Here is a 23,823-nt window from a genome sequence, read left to right on the forward strand (position 1 = left end):
GACTCCACTAGTTGAGTCTTAAATCTCAAAGACTTCATTATAAGAAATTATACTTCCCAATATAAAATATGGAATAGTAGTTTTTATACATAAAACTATTTATTATTTTTCTTCCATCACAAGATTCATGAACTCCGCGTCCCCTCCATAATAGAAATCTTTCTGATTTTTTTGGCATTGAAGCACACGTAGACTTGAAGTCTTATCTAGAAACCAAATCTTTTTTTTTCCTTCTCTCTTCAATAATTAGGGTGCCACATCAAAAAAAACTATAAATAAAAAACTATAAATATACTTAGACTCCATGATAAAATCTAGATTGGGACTGCCCTGGACATGTTAACAACGTTGGCACGTCCAACCGACACAGATATTGAGATATCCATCGATGGCGGCGAGACCTGGCCGCCAGCTGCTACAATATTTTACTTCACAACTGAATCTGAGACCAGACGAGTCGGAGACGGCTGCGCCGCTTCCAATCACCACTCCACAGCTCTCTGTCTATTGCCCTACCGAGCTCCCACCTCATCAGTAATATTTCGTTGAGCACTTGCGCACGCTTTAGGTGGAGGGTATGGCCAGTGGCGGATCCAGAGACCTGGACTACTGAAGCTGGCTAAAAAAAAGGAAAAAGTCTACTTTAGCTCCTTCAACTATCGCAAAAGTCCTCCTCGAACTATCGAAACCGTTTGTTTTGCCTCCCTTGGCGGTTTTACAAGTAGTTTTTTACATTTTTTTCATAGATTTTTTCCTTCTCTCCTTTTGCACTCAATGAGATAGCAAATGTGGATAAAAAATCATGAAAATTGGTATAATGGTAGAGAAGAATATAGAGAACACAAACTTTTTGAAGTTGAAACTCAAGCAAAATTGAAATTTGAAATTTTGAAGAAAGAAAGAATTCAGACTTCATTGAATTTTAAAGCATCAAGATGAGCTCCATATTTGACAAAATTTGAACCATGTGATACATATTAGAGGTGCATAATTAGAGAATTTTTGGAGTACACATTCTATAGAAAAAATTTAAGTTTCTTAGAAACTTTCAAATTTGAGTCAAATTTGATCTTTTTTTATTTATTTTCATATTTGATTTATACATATGCAAATTCTTGAGTATATTTAAATTATCTGAAAATAAATAAAATTATTAATTTGGCTCAAATTTGACCCTTCATAATAAACTTTACTACAAAACTTATACTCACAAAAATTTCCTATTGATGTACCTTTAATATGTGTCATGCAATTCAAATTTTGTCGGATGAAGCTCATCTCGATGCCTTAAAATTCAATAAATTTTGAATTCTTTCTTTCTTTAAAATAGTATGTTACAAATTGTTTTAGGTTTAAACATTGCAAAATTAGGTTCTTTATACTCTCCTCTACCACTATGCCAATTTTTATTATTTTTGAACCACGTTTACTGCCTCAATTGGATGAAAAAAGATGTAAGGGAGAAAAATGTAAAACCGCTATAAAACTATCGAGGGAGGTAAAACAAACAGTTTTGATAGTTGGAGGAGGTTGGATATCCGGTTTTGCAGTTGAGCGAGAAAAATCATCTTTTTGCGATAGTTGAGGGAGGCAAAGTAGACTTTTTTTCTAAAAAAATGATAGTATGGCCCAAACTCAAGAAATAAGCAAATAGCCCACCAACGGCCCAAAATATATCTGCGAGAGAGGCGCATCGCGAGTTCGCGACCTCCTCACCGCGCCTCCTCTTCCCAGGCGCCGCTGAAGCGCCGCCGCCCCGCGCCCGCCCTCCGGCCTCCGCACCTCCGCGGACCCTTCCCGCTATCCTGCTACAGCTGCTCCGCTCGCGCCGGTGGCTGCTTCCCTGCTTCCCTGCTCTCCCTCGCGGCCCCGCCTTGGAGTGCCAAGCAGCCGCCGGACGGCCGGAGCTAGGGATTCGGCCGACAATCGCTGCGGCCAGGGCGCCGGTCAGTTCGCCGTCTTCGTCTCTCTCATCTCATTCAGTGGTGAGCTCTAATTTCACCTCTCTTTTCAATTCATTTTCGCCTGATATGTAAATTGGATGTTAGTATCTGCTACTGCTAGTGTTGGGACTTGAGAGGGCATGAAGAACGTTAAGACCATATCTTAGAACTATTTATTGTAATGTATGCAAGTTTCTAAAAATATTTGTGCTATGTGTACCGTGTGTTTAGTTAATTTATGTTTGTATGCATATTTCGTACTTGTATACCGTATTGTGCATTGGATTATACCGAATTGCATGTTGAAAATTTTGGTCAGGACTACCCCGGTTTGAATACTGGTTCCACCACTGGCCATGGCTGCACCGAAGATCAAATCAACCGCGCTATCCATCACCCACAAGTGCCGGGTACTGCTTGCTGCTCCCTTATCACCTACTGCTGTTCTTGCTCTGACTTGCCTCGGCACCCTGCTTTTGCAGAACATCTTGGCTGCCGGTTGGGAAGCGCACCTCAACACTATCAAGGCCGATGCCAAGGGAAGGTGTGTACACCCGGTACTCTCTCGATTCATACGTTTGTGCCGTGTCATCCCTGTATTTGTGCCTTTTGCGAATAAGTCTGGGAACGGCAACAGTTCTAAGTTCTTTGGTTTGATTGGTCTTGGTTGGGGGTGCTCTTGGGCAGCAAGGAGGAGATTTACACGTCGAGGGTGCACTACATGATCCAGAAGGGCACGCCCTACTTGATCGTCCCTGAGAATGACATGCACAACATTGTAAAACCTTAGTACTATTCTTCGTTTACGTATGATGTTCGATCAGTTGCTGTGATGATTAAATTGCTTTATTTGTGTGGAATCTTGTGTTGGATATAGAACATTGTAATCGACGAGCGGGGTTCTCTTGCGGTGTCCAGTCCGATACGGGGTCGGGTTGTGAGCTTGCTGAAGTCACTGAATAAGGTCCTCCTCTTTGAATTTCAACTTAGAGTACACCAATGTTGTTGCTTGTTTGCATTTCTCCTATTTATTATAAATATGTATACATTTTATTACATCGATCTTTTTGTCGTATGCAGATGTGTCCTCGTGTTGCTATGACTGGTGATGTTCTGCGCCTGAAAGACTCAAAGGTAAACATGTTTTGAAGTCTCTAGTAGGGATGAACATGCTTTCTTGCTTATTATTACAGGTAGTAATGATGCCAATTAATCTCTATTTTTGTGCTTAAGGTTCCAATTATCGTCGATAGCCTAAAGAAAGCTATTATGAAGGAACATGAAGCTTCTAGTGCAGCTAGTCATGGAGTGGCAGCAATATTGTCTTCTGCGGGTGCTACCTGCAGATCACGGAGTGAGGGCCTCCTTAGTCTACTCAATGAGAACAGTTCCTACAGCATCTTCAAATTTGACATTAGGTTTGTAATATGTCCCTGGTGATTTTCTGATGTTTGGAATCTTTTTTTATTACTCATGCACGTAGTTTCAGCAAGCAATCTATCTCCCTTGCAGTTCATGTGTCTACATAGATTCCTCTGGGAGCAGCCATAATATTGAGTTAGACAGCTTCGAACCACCAAAACCAGATCTGCTAAGTAAGCTGTTTTCTTGATTGTTAAGCTCTTTCACCTCTGCATCTTCGTTTAATGGATGTTGCATGGAGATAACATGTTAAGCTAGATATGTAACACTAGGGTGCTACTTATTGGTTGATCTCAACAATCATCGTTTCTGCACCTTTTCAATTTTGCACCACTATGTTCATTTCCTAATTATATATTCTACCTCCTAGTGCCCTTCTCTGCGAAGCTTATTGATGGTATCAACCGAAGTGACTCGAGAAGGAGAGCACTAATGCTTTTCTGTTTTGAGTATTTTAATGTATTGACAAGAGTAAGTGATTCTCTTATATCTGCACAAATTGCAATGTTGCATAGCATACTCTTGTAGTTTCTTACTTGCAAGGCTTCGTTCAAATTATGACCTTACCACTTGTTCAGTACAATTGACCATTATCCTCTGTCTTTGCTTTTAGAACGCGGTCATGCTTTCCATGGACCACCATGGTTTTGATGTGCTCGCCAAAGTCCCTGAAAGAGCCAGCCTGGGTAATGTCCCTCATCAATACCACTGGAAGGAGTTCAGGTTCACATTCAAGGAACCAGCCAAGGATGCTGAGGACTTCTGCCGCACACTGGTTAAGTTAGAGGAAGAAGTTCTGGCGAGCGTGAAGAGCTATAGCGGTTTAGGGTGACAGCCATAATCTGAATCATGAGGAACAAATATTTCGGATTCGGATTCCTGTACTCATCTTTTATGCGTTATAGCTGTAGATGGTGACAGCCTACTTGCCACATTATGAATCAGTGAGGAACAAGATCAAATACTCAGATTCCTGTATTCATTTTTTATGGATGGAGGTATTGTTTGAGTTGGTATATTTTTGAACTGTGATGTTTAAAACATGGATCAGAGAACTTCCAGCATCAGATTGAATGAACATTGCCTGAATTATTCAATAGCTCCTCGACATTGCAGGGCAACGTTCTATGTACTATCAGTATTTTCTACCTGTCGTACGTTGCAAAAGTTTTTAGCATTCAACCAGACTCTGTTGGGCTTTTTTTTTCTCACACCAAATCATCACCAGCTGCCACCTATCAGATAACAAATCAGCACTAACCACGGCCAACCGAAGAGTCAATAAGATTCGAAAATGATGCAGAACATTCAGTAGATGCATGGATTGAGAGAAGTATAATAAATATACTAATCACTATTTATAACCATGGTTGCAAATCAACTTAACACATTAACTAGGGGTCCTATGTATGGCGAAAAGCCAAAAACCAAAAACTGCAGGAAGAGTACAAGATCCACTGTGTAAACCAGCGGCAGGTTATTTTGGAGCAAGAATCAAAATCTCCTCATTTAGTCGACTTCCTCGATCTTGGGTCCAGCACCGCTGCCGCCGGCCGCCGGAGCATCCCCAGCCATGCCACCGGCCATGTCAGGACCAGCGGCGCCCTGGTACATCTTGGCGATGATGGGGTTGCAGATGCCCTCCAGCTCCTTCATCTTGTCCTCAAACTCGTCAACCTCGGCGAGCTGGTTGTTGTCCAGCCAGGTGATGGCACCCTCGATGGCATCGTCGATCTTCTTCTTGTCGGCCTCCGGGAGCTTGGACGCGATCTTGTCGTCCCTGATGGTGTTGCGCATATTGTAGGCGTAGTTCTCGAGCGAGTTCTTGGCGTCCACCTTCTTCTTGTGCTCCTCGTCCTCGGCCTTGTACTTCTCGGCCTCCTGCACCATCTTCTCGATCTCCTCCTTGCTCAGCCGGCCCTTGTCGTTGGTGATGGTGATCTTGTTCTTCTGGCCGGTGGTCTTGTCCTCCGCCGACACGTTCAGGATGCCGTTGGCATCCATGTCGAAGCACACGGTGATCTGGGGGACGCCCCTTGGCGCCGGAGGGATGCCGGAGAGCTCGAACTTGCCAAGCAGGTTGTTGTCCTTGGTCCGGGCCCTCTCACCCTCGTACACCTGGATGAGCACGCCGGGCTGGTTGTCGGAGTAGGTGGAGAAGACCTGCTCCTTCTTGGTCGGGATGGTGGTGTTCCTCGGGATCAGCACAGTCATGACGCCTCCGGCCGTCTCCAGGCCGAGCGAGAGCGGCGAGACGTCGAGCAGGAGCAGGTCCTGCACCTTCTCGTTGCCCTCGCCGGTGAGGATGGCGGCCTGGACGGCGGCGCCGTACGCGACGGCCTCGTCGGGGTTGATGCTCTTGCAGAGCTCCTTGCCGTTGAAGAAGTCCTGGAGCAGCTGCTGCACGCGGGGGATGCGGGTGGAGCCGCCCACGAGCACGACGTCGTGCACGCTGCTCTTGTCCATCTTGGCGTCGCGGAGGCACTTCTCGACGGGCTCCATGCACTTGCGGAAGAGGTCCATGTTGAGCTCCTCGAACCGGGCGCGGGTGATGGTCGTGTAGAAGTCGATGCCCTCGTAGAGGGAGTCGATCTCGATGGTGGTCTGGGCGGTGGAGGAGAGCGTCCGCTTCGCCCTCTCGCAGGCCGTCCTCAGACGCCGGAGCGCCCTGGGGTTGCCGCTGATGTCCTTCTTGTTCTTCCTCTTGAACTCCTGCACGAAGTGGTTGACGAGGCGGTTGTCGAAGTCCTCGCCCCCCAGGTGGGTGTCGCCGGCCGTGGCCTTGACCTCGAAGATGCCCTCCTCGATGGTGAGGAGCGAGACGTCGAAGGTGCCGCCGCCGAGGTCGAAGATGAGCACGTTCTTCTCACCGTCGCTGCTCGACTTCTTGTCGAGGCCGTAGGCGATGGCGGCGGCGGTGGGCTCGTTGATGATGCGCATGACGTTGAGGCCGGAGATGACGCCGGCGTCCTTGGTGGCCTGGCGCTGGGAGTCGTTGAAGTAGGCCGGCACGGTGACGACGGCGTTCTTGACGGTGCTGCCGAGGTAGGCCTCGGCCGTCTCCTTCATCTTGTTCAGGATCATGGAGGAGATCTCCTCGGCCGAGAACTGCTTCTCCTCGCCCCTGAACATCACCCCGATCATGGGCTTGTCGGCGGAGCCCGGGACCACCTTGAAAGGCCACAGCTTGATGTCGCTCTGCACCGACGCGTCCGAGAAGCGCCGGCCGATGAGCCGCTTGGCATCTGCATGCAACAAATCGAACCACGCAGCGTCGTGTCAGATCCCCCACACCCCACGTTTGAACAGATAATACTAGATCGATGGCGCTGCAGCACTTACCGAAGACGGTGTTGATGGGGTTCATAGCGACCTGGTTCTTGGCGGCGTCGCCGATGAGCCTCTCGGTGTCGGTGAACGCGACGTACGACGGCGTGGTGCGGTTGCCCTGGTCGTTGGCGATGATCTCGACGCGGTCATGCTGCCAGACCCCGACGCACGAGTAGGTCGTGCCGAGGTCGATCCCGATCGCCGGCCCGTCTCCCTTCCCGGCCATGGCGGCGGTTCTCGTCGACAGTATCTCTGGGGAGGTGGGGGAAGAAAACTCTGCTCCTGCAAAGCCGAGTTGCGAGAAGAAGGGAACAGAGGAACCGGTGGACGCGAGAGAGGGGGGCGACCGGGGCCTGGATTTAAAGGTTTGTGTGGCCGGGAGTGGGGTTCTGGAACGTTCCGGCGCGCGGCGGCCGTCGGATGCGATCCGGACGGCCGCGTCGTGGGGAGCTGGGACCCGTTCGTGGATGCTAATTCCGGCAGCTCCGTTGTGAGGAGGGTGTGGGGTTCTAGAGAGCGCCAGAAGGTTCTGGAGGCCGGAGACCTCACCTTTCGCATCGTCGGCTGGCGGGTGACGCGTTGCTTCGGCGGTGTTGTGTTCGATCTCGGTTCACACGCCGCCGGGGTTGACCGAGGCAAGGGTGAGGAAGGTTCTTGCCTACTTTCTCCGTTCCAAAATAATTATAATTATAAAATTTAAAATTTATTTAAAAATATATTAACTTTGATTAATCTATTATAAAAAACAAAATAATATTGAAATATTTTCAAAAAATAATTAATAACTCATCCACTCATCATATAATTATAAAATATTAGAGATATTTTTATAATTTTACATCTACCGTTAGTTTATGTGTTTAATTTTAAAATTATATTTATTTTGAGACAGAGGAAGTATTTTGGATTTTCGACTGAGCTTCCTTCCCATTTTCCTCCAACGCGACTACAAGAGCCGGGCCATTTTCTTAGTGGAAGAGCTGGGCCAGTTCGGAGCCCAGTACCATCACCCAGAACTGCTGGGCCATGTAGATACTCTTCTGGGCCAAGTAAACAAATGCTCGCCGTGGCATCACAATGTCCGGTCCAGGCCTGGTTAGGTGGCCAGATGCAGTTGGGCTCGTAACTAACTGGGCCTCACTTTTCGTATCACTAACAGCGCCCTCGCTATTGGGCTCTGAACTACTAGCTTAATCCACATCGGGCCGGCCCATTGTCACAGATAAAAGACGCGTCAAAAAAAAGGCGCGTCCACTACCACTTGCATCGGTGCGGTTTCGGTTACGACGCGGCGCAGACGCGCAGTCGGTGCTGCGGCGATACGCGAAAGGGACGGCGGTGCCCATCTCGCTTCGCCGTCCTCGCTTTTCCGGCGATCCGGAGGAGAACGGAGAACCTCGCCGACGTGGACGCTCCGGCCCTTCAGATTTGTACTACCTCGTAAACCTATTATCCCGTCGCTCCAGCCCTTGATTGCAGTCAAATATTTTTTTTCTGAAACAAAGATTGCAGTCAAATATTCTCGCACCAACCTGAACATCCGACCAACGAAGGGATCGGAGCACAAGTTAGCGTAGAATCTTTTGCTAGTAACATCAGATCGAGTGCCAAGAGATGTGATCCAAAAGCAGGTCCCGAACTGGCTGAACTGAATCTGATCGTCGATCCTCCACAAGTGTCAATGGAGCGGAGAAAGAAGAAGAATGGCACAGCTTTAGCTGGTGCTCTGACAGACTGAGACGACTAGGTATGCGTCTGGAGTCGACGCTGAAGCGCGGACGAGGAGGCAAACGCCTTTATTCAGTGCAGTATCTGCAGGAGGTCTCGTTAACTGCAGGAGAGCCTCAGCCACCCCTCCTCGCCTCCTACTCCGGCACGATGTGCCCCACGAATCCTGATCGCACAAACAAAACTGTTGTTTTCTCGGCCTGTGCGGCGACAGTAAAAAATCAGGCAGCCGCGGCCCGCCCATCCCCATGGATGGTTTGTGGATATTCCTCGGGCGGCTTTAAGCTGCATCGCCTTTAAGCTTTGCCTGCGGATACGTAGGGTCCAGGAAAGCTCAAGGGAAGGAAGGAGATCGGAGGATCTCGTGGAGATTAGCGCGCGAATAATGGAGGTTGGAGGGGGCCGGGACCTACGCGTAGCTGGATCATACGCCCACCATGCGTCCTTGTCTCTCCTGTTGCCGATACCAAGCAGCAGTGGTTGTAGACATGCACTGCACGGCCGCCGAATCGTTTGTTTCCCGGGTACGACGCCGAGCTGGAAGACGATGGGCCTGAGCCTGCCATGGAGGTGTCAGGTGTGCCTGCCCAAGACCCCGCCGGCCGGCCAGACTTCGCCGTCGCCGCGATTCCGGGCTCCCGGCACAGGGGCACCTGCAGGAGGCAGACCTCCCCTGATCACCTACGGCGTGTCCGCCATCTGCTGTCACTCGAGCGCGCACGACGACGACGGAATCGATTCCAATCCATGGATTCGACACGGAGCTCTGAAAGGGCTCCCGTCGTCTCTGACGCCAGAACAACATCGTACCGGCAGGGCACGCGATAGATCGGCCACGGTGGTCGGCCCGCGGCCGGCAGTTAGCACCGCCGCTAGGCGCCTCATATGCATGTTCATGTTGGGTCCGGTCACGCGCGCGTACGGCCGGCCGGTCATGTCCTGCCGAGCTTTTCCATCAACAGCCAGCTCCGTCGTGGGCCGTCGCGTCGAGGTGTATGCAGGTCGTCTGATCGCGGAAATATATCGCCCACGCTACAAAGTTAGGATCCATCGCTTGAAGCATGAGTTGGGCCGTTTTAATTTTATTTTGCTCAATAACATTATATGGAGGCCCCATGTAGACTACTTTTCTTTTAGCGTGCATCCGCGATTGGCTAATTACATGCAGCATGCACATGCATGCACGGCTATACATTATTATTAGTTCGTTATTACTTTGACTGTTTCCTTTTTTTATTCTTTCTACTTCTTCCCTTCATTCTTTTTGTTTCCTTTTTCCTATTTTTATTCTAAGTCTGCATATACAAATTTATTTTAACATATAAATAAATCTGCATTCTTTTGTTCATATTTAAGAGTGATTTATACTCAATGTATATTAATTTATCTGTATTGTAGATTCATGAATTAGTGTGTGAAATGATTTGTTTCCTTTTATACGCTAATTTGTCTTTATGTAAAATTATTTATCTACGTGTAGCCGTGTAACGAAATTGTTCGCAACACCAAACTATTTTTTTGCTTTGTAGATTAAAGTATTTCGTGATGTTGACTCATTTATTTGTGATATTTGTTTTTTATTATTTATTCTATGCAATCAAATGTTCGCGATGTATAATATTTTGTTCGGTGTATATTATTATTTGTTCATTATATTTACCTTTTTTTGTTCATATAAAATAATATTTGTTCATATTGTTAAAATATTTATTCCCACTAGCCGAAATTCATTATTGAGTATTAATTTTTTTTCAGAATTTCGTGGAAACATAAGCAAGTGTGATCTTGTTTTGAAGATCTTGTTAAAAGAAAGATAATGGTGCAACCCAAATTTAATTTGGATGCTCAATTTAATACTTATAGCTTTTTTTAGTTACGATTTTGCATGTATGTGAGTGATGTCATTATCTCTATCCTCTTTTGCATGGACATAATCATTTCTCTAGATGGAAGCATGGCACATACAGTTAATAAGCTTAATTGCGGTCCAAATTGCTACCCATGTGGATAATGGTTTCATGAAACATCGCATATATAATCGCACCCGTCTGATCGCCGCTGCGCGCGGCCAAGAGCTGAGGATAGGAGCTGAGCTCATAGGCTGGCCGCCTGGGCTTGTGATGCATCTATATCCATTGCAGGCGGCAGGCGTATGTATGCGAAGCCACCATGACAAGGTGGAGCAGCTAGTCAGCTTAGCATCTTGGATAATGCGTTTGATAATTGGTTCGGATTGGTAAGGTTATTAACCTGGCCAGCTAAGGGGGCAAAAGGAGCTAGTTTAGGGCATGTACAACGCCATTAATTAGGTCGTCTATATACGGTTTTTCCCGATTAACGATGTGGTTTAACAAATAGACAGCGCTCGCCGTCGTCTCGTGAGGCGACGATCGCGGCCCGTGCTCCAAGGACAAATCGACGAATCCTTTTGCGTTGTACGCATCGCCTCTTCGGAGCGACGACGCTGCGGGATCCCCTGCAGTCGCAACGCTCCCTGTTTGACGTGCGCGTCATCTTCCCCTCGCCACCCTTCTTCCTCGCCAATTCAGCCCAAGGAGCTGCCATGGCGGACAGTTTTGAAGCTCTAGTCTCACTACCCAAATTCTCCGTCCACTCTTCACCTCCCTTCGATTCCGTCCACCCCGAGCACTTCCTTGGCCTTGCGCAGCTCCCTGCTGCATCTCCCCGGCCAGCCGACCACCACATGGCGCCACCGCAGGTGAGCAGAAACTGCCCAAGCCGTCCGTCCGTCCATCCCACGGTGACCTTCCCCTTGCGACCTCTCTCATCCCAAACAAACCACAAAATTAGAACTTTCTTGACCTGGTGAAGCTCGTGCTCCTTCTAATATCTGGTGTTCGCCACTAGGTCGCCGGGAACGCGGCTGCCCCCGCCATGCCGCCATGGACACCACCGCCCTGCTCGTATCTGGCAAGCTCCGGTCGCCATTCATCTGCACCAAGTGTGTCACCACGACCTCCTTGTCTTACTGATCGCAAATATACGCACCTTGGCGCCGGCAAGCTCATCGTCGGCAGGAATGCAAGTGAGCTCAAAAGCTGACTGCAAGGTGCTCGACTAAATGCCTGACACGGAACAATACTAAAGAATGTGCATAGATCACTACAGGCTACTCATATACGTATATGGAGAAACATGCATCTGTACCTTTCTGAATTGACATTGTTTCTACCATGCTGAATATACATATTAAGAGAAACTATGTTCCATTATATGAATAGAAACATCAACGCAGCCACACAGGAACCATGCGCAATTCAATTCATTTGGTGCACAAAATATTATTTCATACATGCAACAAAAAGGCATACAAAGGTCCAATTTAGACTAGATCATCTTGTGTTGTGTGTCCATATTTGTATTAAATAACTTATGGACAGACTCACAGACACTCCACTGTACAAACTGTCTTTATAGTTGTCTGTGTGCGGTGTTCTAGACTGTTACAGACGGCACCTGTCTGCACGGTTGTACATGCCCTTACTCTGTACAACTAAATGGCCGGCTAAGGGCCGGGGTTGGTGTTGTGTGCAACTCTGCCTTGTTTCTGATTGGACAAACAAAGGCGAGTGGTGTAGCAGATGTTATTACTCTATGACGATTGGCAAGCTAAGTGAACTTTGGGATGGGAATACACTTTACATAAGAGAGCGGTTCTATTTTTATACACAGAAGACATTGCTAATTGGTCTTGTAATTTTTATCCCTGGAAATTCTAGTACCCCTAGTACCGACTCCAACTGCAATGGAAATCAGTGCTTTTACTGAAAAGAAAGAAATGGGTTGCAGTCACACCATCAGCCAAATGATCTTTGTGATTGTGAGTACATAATAAAATCCGATTAGCTTGACGTTTCACCACGACTAGCTCTGTCATAGAAAGTTGCGTATGGTCCATGCATGATCAGTTAACTGTTAAAGTTTTGTAAGCTTGAACACTTTGGACATCGTTGGTGCTTGTGGAATATAACTTACCTTCGCTTTCTTTTGTAATTTCTCATGGAAGCAGTTAATCTACTCCCTCCGTTCACATATGTAAGTATTTCTAGCATTCGAAATGTAACCATTTCTGCCACAATCCGCCTCTCCCGGGGGGGGGGGGGGGGGGGGGGCTCCCTTATCACTAATTTAATATTGGTGATTACACCTCTGTAATCTTTACGAATGATTGAAGGGCACCACTGTCATTTTCCTTCTTAATCTGTCCAACGATAACATTTGTGGACAAATTAAGCAAGCGATGATCAGAGTACATGGAGTTGTAATCTCCGCATCTCTCTTTTTCTCTCCCTTTTTTCCCCCATTTACCAGGATATGCATATGCAAAATCTAGAGCCCCTTAAGAATGTATGCATTTGCAAAATCTAGGGCCCCCTAAGAATGTAATTACCATCTTTTTAAAACATAACCTTTTAAAATACTGGCCATGTACTGCTATATATGACTAGTAGTGTTAAGGGTGTAGGGTCAACCAACCATAATTTAAGTTATAGACTTAGGGCGATGTCTGCTCATCAATGTTTTAAATAGAGGGCTATAGGTTTTAGCGGCAGGATCCAAAAAACGTTGTTAGTTCTACTGCAATGGGCATAGCACACTACTAGAAAACTCTACATTTGTCCGCATCATTAATACCGGGCTCAAATTCAGCCGGTACTAACATACCTATTTAGTACCGGGCCAAACGTACAGTGCCCATAGGAGTTAATTAGTACCGGCTGGAGGCACCAGCCAGCACTAAAGTGCTCCACCGACAGCCGCCTGCAACAGCTAGCAATCATTTAGTACCGGCTAGAGCCACCAGCCGGTACTAAATGGCCCCTAAAACATTTAGTACCGGCTGTTGGCTCCAGCCGGTACTAAATTGGGAGCTTTAGTACCGGCTGTATTCAAGAGCCGGTACTACCCTCTCCGTCATCCGCCGCCTGCCTATCTTTTTATTCAGCTATCCACCGCACCCATCCATATCTCTCTCTTCTCTCTCTTATCCTATCTCTATCTCACAGCTTCTCTCTCTTCTCCAGGCAGGAGCTTGCGGGGGGGAGTGCGCCGGCGCACCGGCCGGCCTGCAGCGCGGCGGCGCGCGGCCTCCCAGTGCGGGGCGGGGCACGCGGCCTCCCCGACGCGGAGGTGCGCGGGCGGGCGCCGCCAGACCGCGGCGGCGGAGGCGCGCGCGGGCGCCGCCACCAGACCGCCGGCCGCCAGCGCGCAAGCCGCGAGGGCCTTCCCCGGCCGCCAGGGAGCAGGGGCGGCACGCGGGGGGCGAGGAGGCCTCCAGGGAGCAAGGGGCGGCGCGCGGGGGGCGCGGAAGCCGCCAGGCACCAAGGGCGCGGTGCCGCTGACCACCATGGGCGCGCAGGGAGGCTTCATGTTGTGTTTTATTTTTTGTTCTTGTGAAACTTTGACTTGTTCATGTGAAGTCTATGAAATCTGTAACTAGCTCGTTCATGTGATTGCAACTTTTTTGTGATTTTTGTGGTTCATGTATTCTTGTGAAATCTGTAACTGGTTCATTGATTCATGTGATTGTGAACTTTTTGTGATTCATGTGATTGTGATTTTTTTGTGATTCTTGTGATTGTGGCATGCGCCTTGTGGAAAAGAAAATGAGAAAAAAGCTACGGGTGACCTGTACTAAACAGGCGTTTAGTACCGGAGGAGCGGTACCGGTCGGGAAACCGGTACAAACCGGGGGTTCCCGACCGGTACTAATGAGAGATTTTCTAGCAGTGGCAGTAGCTCCACGACACTGCTATAGCGACGCTATAGCACCACTATAGCCCGCTATTTTGTACATTGCTGCCAATTTCTAGAAGTACATACAGACACAAATGCATATACACTATTTGTATATATATTTTTTCAATGTACTTTAAATATTTTTTGAAATTACTAAAATTTCACATGAACCAAACTAAAATTAACAAAAAGTTTTGATGTCAAACAATAATTTGATCGTCACTTTGACTCGAAATCTGAAACAGTCCTTTTTTAACTCTATGAAACTTCTTCGGAGATTCTTCGTTTTGTAAGCAGTGTATGTGATAACTTGTGAGAAACATTCTCATTTTTTTTCACAACCTCCACATATGATATCTTGATGTCACGACAAATTTCATGATTTTCAAACTTTGTTTGGTTATTATATAATTTAACTATAATTCGGCGACACGTTGGTGCTCATGTTTCGTGTTAGAGATGTTAAAAATTCCCTTTCATTTTATGTACACGGCCTCAAAATGGACTCAACAACAAGAATATCATTTTTCCTTTTATGAAATTCCAGTATCCGAAGCACTTGCAATGCAAATTGGATTTATTCTAAAATATTCATGTAAGGGAAATATATTAACAAAATATAGCAAAAAAACCTACAAATGTACGATATTGTAACACAGGGTATCAAATATAGTATGAGGAGAGAAGAAAAAGTTTAGGAGGCAAAGGAGAAAAAAAGATATCAGATTTGTCGTGTGCCATATAAAGACACTAGACAAAATTGATCTTTGCCGTGTGCCAACAGCTAGGCTCACGGCAAAATTTATCTTTGTCGTGTGCCAACAGCTAGGCACTCGGCAAAAACTCAACTTGCCGTGTGTTTTTTGGTCGCACTCGGCAAAAATTTAATTTATCATGTGCTTAATTTTTGTCGTGAGTTTTTGTGGCCAGCACTCGATATATATTGGGTTTGCCGTGTGCCTATGATGTTGCTCACGGTAAAGAGCTAGGCACACGAAAAAAGTGAAAGTTTCCCGTAGTGATTCTACAGAAAAAAAATGATTGGTCAAAGTTGATACGAAAAACGAGGAGTGACAAATATTTTGAAACGGAGGTTGGTAGCTAGCTAGAGCAACTTAGGGTAGTGAGGCGCTCAGTGGTTGCCAAGTTGCTAGTACAAGTCCAGAACACGTCATGCCTTCTAGCTCCTCTGCTGTACGTACCTCGACGTACGGCTAGAACATCTCCTGTGCTCCCATCCCACCTCTTCCCGTGCTTCCATACTCCCAGTCTCTCACTTCCAAAAAATATATAAAAATATGTACGAAAAATCAGCCGAAAATAAAAATGCATAGATGATGTAAAGATGCGTGCTAATACAAAATTAGGGGATGAAAAGAGTTTTGTGCAAGAAGGTAAATCAACCTGTCAATTGACACGTGCTGTGGATTTACATGAACAGTGGCCCGACCCAATAAACATGCTGTTTTTTTTGTTTCTCCTTATATAAATTTTTGTTTGTTCTCAAATTTTGCATGAGCATGCATATTTGCATCATCTACCATTTTATATTTTTTGATGATATTTTCATGCGCATTTCGATGTGCCTTTTGAAAGTAGGAGTATGGGAGTATGGCAGGAGGCGGGAGCTAGCATGGGAGATGTTCTCGTACCTCCACCAACTAGCTTAGATCATATTGCTCGATTCCAATTCTGCTGCTTAGCACACTGCTGAATCAGGTCAGTCTTAACCGTGAAGGGAACTTTAATCTCTCTCTCATTCTGATCAAGTAGGCCCCACACGAGAAAGCAATGACTAGAAATATAAAAGACGCCATACTCATAAAAGGAGAAGATAAATTCATGCTTTTGCCCTTCCTTTCTCTTTCCCTGCTTTCTCTTTCTCTTTCTCTCTCTCTCTCCTCCTCCATCCTCTCTCTCTCTCTCGCTCTCTCTCTCTCTCTCTCTCATCTCATCTCATTGCTGTCTTCTCTCCTTCAACTGCCGGATGTGATTCTCCACCACCTTCCTCCGAGCTTGCCAGAGGCCCAGAGGAGAGGACTCATCTACCTCTTTCTTCCTCGCCTGCTACCTTTTCTTTCCAAACACAAAACCGCAGCAAAGAAAGTGCAAATTATAAAGAAAACATCAGAATTCAAAGCAGCCGGAAAGCAAGCTGCTAGAAGAGCGAAAAGAGAGAAATATATCTCAGCAGCACTAAGTGGCCTCCTCCATGGTGTTCCCTTCAGTACCGGCCTACCTAGATCCACCTAATTGGAATGACCAGGTACTGCATGAGCTTCTCTCTCCATCTTCCTCGGTGTCTAATAAGGTCATCTAACTTGCCTTGAATCTTGATCCGTCCGTACATGCACTTGTTTCTGCTTCATGGCAAAGGAATTTGGCTCGATCAAAGATATTCTCACGAATCTCATCTCGATGGATATTCACAAGATAATTCTCTCTTGTTTTTTTCCTTCTCTTTTGATCTGTAGCATGCTTGTGTATGTGTGTAGCAGCAAGGCCAGCATCCGAGAGCGAGCGGGGGTGGCGATGCACCGCTGCTGCCCGTGGGTCCGGCGGCAGCTCCCAATGTTTCCGGCTTGCCGAGCAGCTCGTCGGGGGCCAGTGCCGCCATGGCCGCGCACGCGCGGCCCAACTCGATGGCGGAGCGCGCGCGGCTGGCGCGGATGCCGCAGCCGGAGCCGGCGCTCAAGTGCCCGCGCTGCGACTCCACCAACACCAAGTTCTGCTACTACAACAACTACTCCCTCTCCCAGCCCCGCCACTTCTGCAAGGCGTGCCGTCGCTATTGGACGCGCGGCGGTACCCTCCGCAACGTCCCCGTAGGCGGAGGCTGCCGCCGCAACAAGCGCTCGTCCAAGTCCTCCGCCGCCGCCGGCGGGTCTTCTTCCTCGTCGAAGCCGTCCTCGTCGGCCAGGCATCTCGCTGGTCCGTCATCTATGCCATTGCCATCCAACAGCACGGGCCCCACCGGCGCGATCATCCCACCAGGTCTCGGCTCCTTCTCGCACCACCTGCCGTTCTTGGGCTCGATGCACCATCCAGCGCCCAACCTAGGGCTATCCTTCTCCGCCGGTCTGCCGCCGCTCGGCGTGCAGCACATGGACACGGTGGATCGGTTCCCGGTGGCAAGCGGCGGTGGTACCACCATAGGTGCATCGCTGGAGCAGTGGAGAGTGCAGCAGCAGTTCCCTTTCTTGACAGGAGGAGGAATACTGGACCTTTCGCCGGCGTCGATGTACCAGCTGGGTTTGGATGCTAACCGAGGAGGCAGCGGCGGTTCAGCAGCGGCGGCGGCGGCGTTTACGTTAGGGCAGACCAGTGCTGCAACGGCTAGGCAGGAAGGATCAATGAAGGTGGAGGACAGTAAAGGACAAGAAATGAGCTTACAGAGGCAGTACATGGCGGCTCTACGCCACGGTTCACAGGGTGTCTGGGATGGAAATGCTGGTAGCAATGGTGGCGACGGTGGCGGCAATGGCGGTTCTACTTCTAGTTGGCCGATGGACATTCCTGGATTCAATTCTTCATCGACCGGTGGCGGCAATGGCAGTGGCATGTTGTAGTGCACGCCTTCTTGTGGTCAATGTCCTAATCAAGATGGCAATGGCATTGTTCAGAGGCATGGTTAACTTTGAGCAAATGCTACCTAGGAAGGAGGAACAAGAGATGGTCAACCCATCGGTCTGTTCATCAGCTGCTATTCTTCATCCACGACTGTAGAAGCACTGCTAGCTCATGATGATCACAGGTAGGAGTCTAAGTTAAAGTTGCTCTTTGGTTAACCCCTTTTCTGCCATTTGGTTATTTGAACTCAGAGGTTGTGCCTGCATTGTGTCCATAGCACCACTTTTCTACTTTTTCACACACTATCATCCACAGGGATTAATTAATTAATCAAACTTGGTGCATGGGGGTATACTATTTGATAAGTATATTTGACATGGAGACGGATCAAATTGTTTCATTATTATTTGTGTGATGAAATTTGCATGAAAATAATTTTGGTTTGTTCCCAATTTACTTCCTGGAGAATATGTATATGTTTGCTTCTATCCGTTGCTGTATTATGTGTGTATGATAAATAACATTGCACAACTACAGTTCAAGCACGTATGCAATTAATATAGGAGCTGTAACATCTTAGTCACATGCCTCTGGTATTAATTAGAAGAGCACAACAACTCATTAGGCCAGTCTCGGTGGGGATCGAGGAGTATCATTGCACAGTTAAAAACTTGGTAATTGTGCTGGAGGAGTATTATCACTATGACACTCATCTCTCATCTTATGAAACTCCACCTCCTCATTCTTCATAAATGACTCTGCCATATTAGCAAATTTGCTGGCATGACATTTAATACTCATAACACTCCTATGACACTTCCATTGATATTGTCCTTAGTAAATTAGCTTTGCACTCATAACATCAGTCAAGTAATTATATTGTTATTTTCTTTTTGATTGGTAAATAGGGAATATGTCAACGGCTCAACGCATATTTTTCAAACTTTACAAGTTAATTTTTATACATCATATACATGACTTTATGAGTGTGTACGGCTGTGATGCCGTCGCGTTACTGATACAAATACTAGTTTCATGATCTTTCTTGATAGAATGTGTATCCAGACAAAAAAACTACTAACCGTATGTGTATCCCAACTAAACGGTTCGATCTGAACTTAGATTAGTGTTGTATACAAAGCCTTTCACTTGATTTTACTTCCAATAGGAGTGAAAAATGTATCCTGTGGATTATGAAACAATTTAAGAGTATGTCTTTATATGCTAGCTAGCTAGATCTTCTTATTTTCCGTGAATATTTGTCTAGAAAGCACCAATGCTAGTATGATCTAGACAATTAACTAGGTGCTACGTACAGAACTAGCTATCTAAATCATTTCTGCAAAGACAATTTTATGTTAGTAGTTTTTTCAGCACAAAGGCACTCTTCACACCAAGGCACCTGCAGCTAGCTAGTTCTTCAAGTTAAAAAAAAAAGTGCACGTGCAGTAACAAATGTTTCACAAATAAACATTTGCCAATATGCCAATATAAAAATCTTGCCAGTAAAGGTGGTATCTAATATAATTAAGTTTAAAGAGCCAAAATTGTCAGGATTTTTTCCACACTAGAGGAAGTGAAAAAAATATACATGGGAACAATTATTTATCATTCTTTTATTTCTCGATCAAGATCTTGTCTGGGAAATTTCCTTTTCTATGCCTTTATTTGATCATTTTCTTGAACTTGGCCCCACGAATATGTCTCAAAGCCCCATCCTTTAATTTTATGCCGCCCTTTTATGCTTTTACTCCGATCCTATCTATTTGGCTGATTAACAGTTACATGCATGCATGCCCAAAAATTGTATTTAAGGGGAAATAGGTGGACTATAATTAACCATTCAGATAAACAATAGTTTCACATTGGTTTTTTAATTTTATCAAAACCTGGAATTTAGTTAATCCTAAAATTTCCCAGAAATAAATCATCCTATATCTTCAAAACATGGTAATTGTATTAAAGTCTCTCGCTTAATTTGAGACGAGAAAATAATTTGTTGACACGTAGTTAATCTTGAAATGTAATGTCTAGCTATAGACTTTCATTGGCTGCACCTTAAGAAAATTACTCAGAACACGATTATTACGTACTAAATACCTGCACGTATACATACATACTAATTAATCTAGACGTATGCCGGGGTCATCATGGCCTCATGAGGTAGATAAATTGAAGGTGTATATATAGTACAGATATATATCCCGCTTTCAAATCAGGTACGTAAAGCTAGCCGGTGCATGTGTGCATGCAAGCTTTTTATCAGGTTAGCAGAGTATTGTCAGTGTACAACTTGATGTAACCCCTTGTCAGGTCACTTGGTGCCCGGCCGTAACATGATTGCATTATGATTGGAAACGGTTCGTTTTCCTTATTGGAGCTCGCTGATGATGATGATCATGGAGCTATGCACATAGCAACGCATACTTACGTAAACAAAGTGCGTTCTGATTATTAAGTAGTGCTCTATGACATAGTAGTGTGTGTTTATCTTTTAATTTCGTCATTATATTCTATGCGTCGATGTGTCATCGTGGTAGTGCCTAGCTATATGCATGTACTCTGCTAAAGCACTTTCGCAACTTCCCAAGCAATAATCGAAATGGAAACGCTAGCTCTCTGTGTGTGTGTGCATTAATCGATCACTTGTCACACATCGTTCACCAAACAATACTGTTTAGTTAGCTTTAGGCCCTGTTTAGTTCCCACCCCGTAAATGCAAAAAAGTCGTAAACGGAAAAAAGTGAAAAGGAACTTTGCTAATTTGAAGTATTAAATGAAGTCTATTTACAAAACTTTTTGCATAGTTGGGCTGTAAATCGTGAGACGAATCTAATGAGCCCACTTAATCCATGATTGCAACAGTGATGCTACAGTAATCATCCGCTAATTATTGGTTAATTATGGATTAATTAGCATCATTAGATTCGTCTCGCGATTTACAACTCATTTGTGCAAAAAGTTTTGTAAATAGACTTCATTTAGTACTTCAAATTGTTAAGATTCCCATAAAAAAAATTGCGTTTACCTGTAAAAGGAACTAAACAGGGCAATCGGTCTATCTACTTCAGTACGAGCAGCAGACGCCTCCGTTTTTGGATGCACAGGCACAGCTTCTGAATTCTTACCGTACGTCTTCATGCATGTCAGCCCAACTGCAATGTTGCAAAAGTTAATAAACGTACGGTCCATGGATAGGGTCGGGTGCTCACCTGAATCCCTGTCTGCTCTTTAGAGCACAGGGTACTATCCCAGCGAAAGCTCAGTGGCGTGTGTGTGTTGTGTGGGTGGGTGGGTGGCTAGATTGCCCCCAAATAATTGTATACTAGCAGACTAGCTAGTAGCATATAGCAATTGATGTGGCTGGTCTCTGAATCTTTCAGTAAGCTAGCTAGGCCGGCCGGCAGCCGAGTAGCTTTGAGAAAGAAGAACATGCGCCTTTTGACCAACCTGCGCACAGTGTTTCGTCGAACTCGTTCATTCATGTCCGGGAGCCAATCGATCGATCGGCCTGCGCAAAAACCTAATACCACTGGCGCATGTGTCCTTGTCTCCTTTAATCGCGTCAGGCCCGCGCCTGCACTCCACCACTGCTGCACATATTTCCATCGGTCTTTCGACCACCACCCACATGTTGTGCGATATGCATCTAGCTAAGCTAGCACAGGCTTGGCTAAGCTGCTACGGCTTCAATTCCTTGCGCTTCACTTCTTCTATACCATTCCCATGTTGTAGAGTAGTGTACAGCTGGCGGTAAGTGATGCTTAAGGATGCAAGTGGGTACCCAATGATGTTTTTTTGGACCAGCTAATTAATTCCGATGGCATGTCACTCTAGTTCATTTCTCTTTCCAAATTATTTACGCATAATGCTATTCTAGTTTATTTTATCATTTTTCGGGTCGACCCAACAACCCAAAAATTATCTAACTTTCATCCCTAGTGGTGTTGTCTGTTACGTTTCGCCCGATCAGTGATCAAGAGCTTATAAACTTTGCTGCCTATCAAAGACGTGTAAAGTTTATCTTAGTTTCGTCCAGTAATTTTCAGTAACTTGCCTATCAATCCATGCTCCCGCATGGGCTAATTAAAATTAATATAAAAAATAAAGCTTATAGCTAATAATTATAATTATCTAGCTCACACTCTCTTTCACCTATCAAATACTATAACACATAAATATATATTTATTAATTATTATCTAGTTGCAATAGATTTATTCTGCATCGCACCCCATATGTGTTTGATATATATATATATATTTAATTGAACCATTTGTCTATGAATTGGTATTTTTATCTCTTCCATCATACATAAATACATGCTGACACATATCGTAGGTAATACTTTTATATAAAAAGTAATATAAATAATATTTCATAATGATAGAAATAGTAATTTAGAATTTTATATTGACGCACTTTAATATTTTATTATAATTATATAATTTAGATTCAGATTTAGGGATTACTTTAATTTTTAATAATGATAGTTTACATTTAAATTTAAGGGGTTATTTGTATTATTTTTATAATGACATATGTAGATAATTTACACGAAGATTAGAAGATTACTTTAGATTTTCTTTATAATGGCAGAGCTGGGTAATTTAGATACATGTTTAGGGGTACTTTAGTCTATTTTAATAATGGTAGATATTAGTAATTTATTAGGAAAAAAATAACATATCCAATATCTATTATGATTAGAGTTGTCAGATTGATGTCATGATGTTTCTGATTTCTATCTTTATTTTTTAAGTATCTATAGGATCTTAGGTGTCTTCATGTGAAGTTTCAAAAAAAATCTCTAATTAGTAGTACTAAGATTTTATGATGGCTTCTTGTTGAAAAGGAAAAAACTATTTTTGGTTTTCGCTACCTGAAGTACATAATGTAAACTATATGGAGGCTGCCAATAATTAACGTGAGACGACTGTTTCAAAAAAAAATTAACGTGACGCCTACAATTTTACCCCTTGCTTGCTCTTGCTTTTTCTTCGTACGAATGCATGGCGCGCGAGAGGAAGCAAGATTTCCCTGCATGTCCACGCACTGCTGGAGTGTTGGTCTGATGCCCTCACGAAGGGAACACGCGTGCGGTAAGCGGCGGCTTCGGCGAAGCAAAAAAGCCTGCACGCAAGCCATGCGTACACAGGGCTCGGCATGCAGCGAGCCATGGACCAGATGCCTGCGTACAGATGTGTGCGATCGATCTCCGTCAAGCTTTGGTTAACAGATCGAGAGCATAATTTTGGTTAGTGCTCTATCTTGTGGTGTGGAACATGTTCACTCGAATTCGATCGGTTTCAAAATTTAGCACTACATATTATATGAAGTAACCATGTCGATATGGTTATAAAGGAATGATGAATTTGTTTTTAGGATCAGGAGGAGTCTGCAAAGAGGGAAGAATTAATGTAGATTTATGCAAAGCTCATATATATGCAGTTTAATTATGATTTGTACGTGAGTCCTGCATGCATGCAGATCTCCTTTTCACTCATTCTTTGTCCCCTTTAATTTATGCCTCTGGATACCGGCCGCCCCCCCCCCCCCCCCCCCCCCCCGCAGTTCTGTTTAGTGTTATGACGTGCCCCCATGATACAGTGTCAGAAAAGTTCAATATAATATAACCCAGTAGATGATTAAAGATCATATGTAAATGCTGCATATTGCTGCTGCATCAGCTAGAAATTAACATTGCTGTCAATGAGTATGTAGATAACCATTCTTAAAAAAGGCGACCAAATAGTATTCTTCTTAATTACTGTGGTCTCACAGTGACTACACACCAGCAAGGTATGTATGGAGGAAAAGGTTTAGTAGATGACTGTACTGCTAGCAAAGTATATTGCACTTCGGACCAAATAAATTAACTTATTAACTAGAAAAATTGCCCGCTCAGTAGCATGGATCGATTTCAGTAGACAGTTGTATTCATTATGCAACCCTTAAAACTTTTTTTTGAACGAACAAGCATGAGATTGTGCTTATTCCATTGATAGAGAAGAGTGATTGCAGAAGAGTGATTAACCAGTAATTACAGCAAAAAGAGTTATTCTCGCGTTA

At 45.1% G+C, this 23,823-nt stretch overlaps 4 protein-coding genes across 10 annotated transcripts; 3 read left to right on the forward strand and 1 right to left on the reverse strand.

Annotated features, from left to right (window-relative positions):
* Positions 1-1,673: 1,673 nt before the first annotated feature.
* Positions 1,674-4,462, forward strand: LOC120687601. Of its 6 annotated transcripts, none has more exons than XM_039969619.1 (10): positions 1,674-1,985; positions 2,263-2,353; positions 2,426-2,487; positions 2,631-2,721; positions 2,821-2,907; positions 3,024-3,077; positions 3,177-3,361; positions 3,456-3,538; positions 3,736-3,836; positions 3,979-4,429. In XM_039969619.1, the coding sequence occupies exons 2-10, from the start codon at positions 2,300-2,302 to the stop codon at positions 4,195-4,197; spliced, it is 936 nt and encodes a 311-aa protein (XP_039825553.1). In that variant the 5' UTR covers positions 1,674-1,985; positions 2,263-2,299; the 3' UTR covers positions 4,198-4,429. The 6 variants fall into 6 exon arrangements, with proteins under 6 accessions (XP_039825553.1, XP_039825551.1, XP_039825552.1 ...); XM_039969621.1 differs by having other exon boundaries at positions 1,688-1,985; positions 2,426-2,500; XM_039969620.1 differs by having other exon boundaries at positions 1,688-1,946.
* A 227-nt stretch (positions 4,463-4,689) lies between these two features.
* On the reverse strand, positions 4,690-7,038 carry LOC120687600 (heat shock 70 kDa protein 4-like). Its single transcript, XM_039969616.1, has 2 exons — positions 6,708-7,038; positions 4,690-6,610 (listed from the first exon to the last, which is right to left on the reverse strand). The coding sequence occupies exons 1-2, from the start codon at positions 6,919-6,921 to the stop codon at positions 4,875-4,877; spliced, it is 1,950 nt and encodes a 649-aa protein (XP_039825550.1). The 5' UTR covers positions 6,922-7,038; the 3' UTR covers positions 4,690-4,874.
* Positions 7,039-10,798: 3,760 nt separating this feature from the next.
* On the forward strand, positions 10,799-11,682 carry LOC120692594. Its single transcript, XM_039975956.1, has 2 exons — positions 10,799-11,142; positions 11,292-11,682. The coding sequence occupies exons 1-2, from the start codon at positions 10,987-10,989 to the stop codon at positions 11,484-11,486; spliced, it is 351 nt and encodes a 116-aa protein (XP_039831890.1). The 5' UTR covers positions 10,799-10,986; the 3' UTR covers positions 11,487-11,682.
* Positions 11,683-16,084: 4,402 nt separating this feature from the next.
* LOC120692536 (dof zinc finger protein DOF2.4-like) lies at positions 16,085-18,196 on the forward strand. 2 transcript variants are annotated; one of them, XM_039975860.1, is made up of 2 exons: positions 16,085-16,449; positions 16,679-18,196. In XM_039975860.1, exons 1-2 carry the CDS (start codon positions 16,396-16,398, stop codon positions 17,750-17,752), a joined length of 1,128 nt encoding a protein of 375 aa, XP_039831794.1. In that variant the 5' UTR covers positions 16,085-16,395; the 3' UTR covers positions 17,753-18,196. The 2 variants fall into 2 exon arrangements, with proteins under 2 accessions (XP_039831794.1, XP_039831795.1); XM_039975861.1 differs by having other exon boundaries at positions 16,682-18,196.
* Positions 18,197-23,823: the final 5,627 nt, after the last annotated feature.

This window comes from Panicum virgatum, chromosome 9N, assembly GCF_016808335.1.
Source record: "Panicum virgatum strain AP13 chromosome 9N, P.virgatum_v5, whole genome shotgun sequence".
NCBI lineage: Eukaryota > Viridiplantae > Streptophyta > Magnoliopsida > Poales > Poaceae > Panicum > Panicum virgatum.